At 43.8% G+C, this 3,266-nt stretch overlaps 1 protein-coding gene across 6 annotated transcripts in view; it reads right to left on the bottom strand.

The window, feature by feature from the left end:
• Ano2 (anoctamin 2) overlaps positions 1 to 3,266 on the bottom strand; it is a 339,560-nt gene that overhangs the window by 237,295 nt on the left and 98,999 nt on the right. For all 6 annotated transcript variants that reach the window (XM_021190379.1, XM_021190380.1, XM_021190381.1 and 3 more), the window contains one exon: positions 1,086 to 1,237. In XM_021190379.1, the coding sequence (XP_021046038.1) occupies positions 1,086 to 1,237 (152 nt within the window). The remainder of the gene's footprint in view (positions 1 to 1,085; positions 1,238 to 3,266) is intronic.

Below are 3,266 nucleotides of genomic sequence, written 5' to 3'. Positions count from 1 at the left end.
AGAAAGAGAGGAAGGAAGGAAGGAAGGAAGGAAGAAAGAAAGAAAGAAAGAAAGAAAGAAAGAAAGAAAGAAAGAAAGAAAGAAAGAAAGAAGATCTAGAAGTATGAGAAGAAGAAAGGGCTCAGTAGGAATGAGAGGAAGATGAGACTGGGTAGAGAGCAGTATATATGTTCACACTACATTATACACGTGCATGAAGAAGGGGTGCCATGCTGTCTCTTGCTGTGTGACCTATGTCTGTGAGCCTGGGTTGGCCTTGAAATTTGGTTTTCTCCTTATAGCAGAAGGATACTTATAAGGTGACAGTGGGAGATGGGGACTTGTGAAACAGCATATGAATATTCATAGAATTGTTGCCAATCATGACAATATGAATGAGAAGCATTCTCTAATGAGCACAGAAACACTGCTTCTAAAACTGATGATCTTTGTGTCTTTTTGCCCTTGTGCCCCCTCTTTGCCTTATTCATTCGATCCCCATCACTCCAGATGGGTTTACACCAGAGCCCCCTGTGTGCACTTGATGCTGCATCTTTCATTCCCCACTTCCCTACCATGCTCATGTCTTCTATAGGTTTCCCAAATGGCCATACCCATAAAGAGATTTTTATTCTCTCTTCATGGTTAGGCAGAGCATTTCCACAGAATCAGAGAGAGCACAAATAGGCAATGGGTATGTAGAAATCCAGAATTTTCCTCCACCTTCTCACTGTTGTGTCACATACTACCAAAACCTAATCAGATGAACTTGGCAGAGGGACTTCCCCAGGGAAGGTAAGCACTTCCCTCTCATCGAGTTTCACAGTTCAATCCTGGCTGTCCCCTGGCTCTCCATCCAGCCTAGAGAGTGGCCAAGAAGCAGGTAGATGTTCCTGTATGAATGTCCAGGGCTGTTTGGAATAACTTCATAGAGGAAAGGCAGTCAGTGACATAGGAACTGTTTGCCCTGGAGAGTTGCCCTCTCCACCTGGATCCCAGGTCCCAGGGTCATCATGTCCCAAGCCTCAAGATTCAGGCATGAAATGACACTGGAGGTCCTTCCCCATGCCCTCTCATGCGCCTGCCCAAGTGACTCCCATACTCACAGGTACATTTTTTCCCTGGAGAATGGATAGGAGAGGTTTTTCATCCTGTTGTTACTGTGTTCGGGAACTCTGGGCTGCAGGGGTGAGCTGAGCGTCTGCAGAATGGCGCTGAACTTCTTTGCTATGCTGCCTCCTGCTTTGATCTCGTACATCTATGAAAAAGATAAAGCAGAGGATGCCACCGTCAACACCTGAAAAGGAGCAAGGGGTGGAGGTCCCCGGGGAAATACTCTGAGCAAAGGGACAGGTGGCAAGAATAAGAGGCAGGTTTCTTTCTTTTTCTTCATCGCTCTTCAGAAGCCCCTCTCAGTCACACGTGTTGTGGACGTGGGTGTCCACGGCAAAGCAGCATGCAGATTCCAAATGTTCTGACTGTCCTGCCGTCTTACAGAAACCACAGGCCTACCATGAGACAATCGCCATGCCTCCACTGGATAAATGAATATAGAATTGTAAGAGAGAAAATACCAGGTGTTTGACACCGCTTAACTGATGCCCAGTTAGGTATAATGTGGATCCTCCCAGCTCTGCCTCCTCTGTACTGAGATGTCAAGTGAGTGTTGCCACATCGAGCTTTTACATGGATGCTGGGGACTGGACTCAGGTCCTTGTGCTTGCGTGGCAAACACTTTTCCAACTGAGCTCTCTTTCCAGCCCCCCCCCATATTAAACATTCAATGATATCTGACCTAATAATGATCATTAGTTTTAGTTCATATGATTGTTTGCCTATGTTGCAGAGACCACTTATGCCTACATTGCAGCTTTTATTTTTATTTCAATGTTTATTTGTTTTTATTTTATGGGTGTTTTGGCCTGCCTATATGTCTGTGCACCATATGAGTGCCTGATGCCCATAGAAGCCAAAAGAAGGCATCGGATCTGCAGCTGAAGCTTGTGAGGGTGGTACTAGGGATTGAACCTGGGTTCTCTGGAAGAGAAGCCAGGGCTCTTATCCTCTAAGCCATCTCCCCAGTGCCCATTATGACCTTTAGACTTTTTTAAATGCAGTCATTGAAGCACAGATGCCGCGATTCCAGAAACGCTGTGATGTATTGATGATAGATACTGGCTCTCCACAGGTAATTCTCCTTTCCAGATAGAACATTCCTCCCCAATCCTTCCCTAAACCTTGCTAGGCTGTGTAACCACTTGATGAGTAAAATATGATGGAAGGGGACCAGTCAGCTCATCCTATAAGATCAACGGCTTCCGCTCGAATCTCTTCATGTCCTAAAATGTCCCGAGAGTCCCCAGAAAAGGGAAAGCACCTAGCTAGACTCCCTTCAAACTTCCCTGCCGACAGCAGGCATGGAAAAAAACCCCACTTGAACCCCAAGCCACCAAGAGACCACAGCCACTAACATGCCCCCACGTGGAGTCAAATGGTCCTCTGCTCAAGCTACCGACCACAAAGTCACCCTTGTCTGCTCAATTCTGACTACATATGCCTACATTACAGCTTTAGTTTTTATTAAGTTACTACATAAATTTTATTTAGTGATTAGTAATAAAAGTACTAAGTAAATTTAAGCTGCTAAATAAATTGTGTTAAGCTACTATTAAGTTATGATTGAGCTACTGAAATGGGCTTAACTTTGTCATGCTGCCATGATGAATAGAACAGCAGCCAGCATGCAGGACATTCTGATGGAAAAGTCTGCCCTCTTCTCCGCCATGCTATTTTCAAGCTGCAGAGAATGTGCACGAGGGTGCACTGAGATAATGGCAGCCAAGGGTGTGCAGAGGACTTCAAGGTTCCAGGAAACATGGCAACACTTTCAGCTGGGGAATCTGAAAAGCTTGTCACTGGTGTGCGTGAGACACACTTCAGCTGGCTTCAACCAAAGAGCCACCTTCTTTCTCATTTTGTCATAAAAATGATAGGCATGGTGGCAGGGGGCAAGGATCCTCCCAGCCAGTAACTGACCAAGAACCACTTTATATTTTCTGAGCAGTTTTTATTTATTTTCAGTTAAAATAAATTAATGCAGTTCTGCTACTATAAACAACAACAAAATAAGGAAAACAGTAACTAAATGGTAAAGTTTTTTTTTTATCATTTTTAACCCAGCCTTACCTTTTTCTCCTGAGGAATACTCTATTAATAGTTTATAGTATATTTCATCCAATCTTCAGATATATATATAATATATATATATATATATATATATATATATA

This window comes from Mus pahari, chromosome 2 (genome assembly GCF_900095145.1).
Source record: "Mus pahari chromosome 2, PAHARI_EIJ_v1.1, whole genome shotgun sequence".
Lineage (NCBI taxonomy): Eukaryota > Metazoa > Chordata > Mammalia > Rodentia > Muridae > Mus > Mus pahari.
Note: the sequence above shows the minus strand (reverse complement) of the source record. Positions and strands in the feature narration are given on the sequence as shown.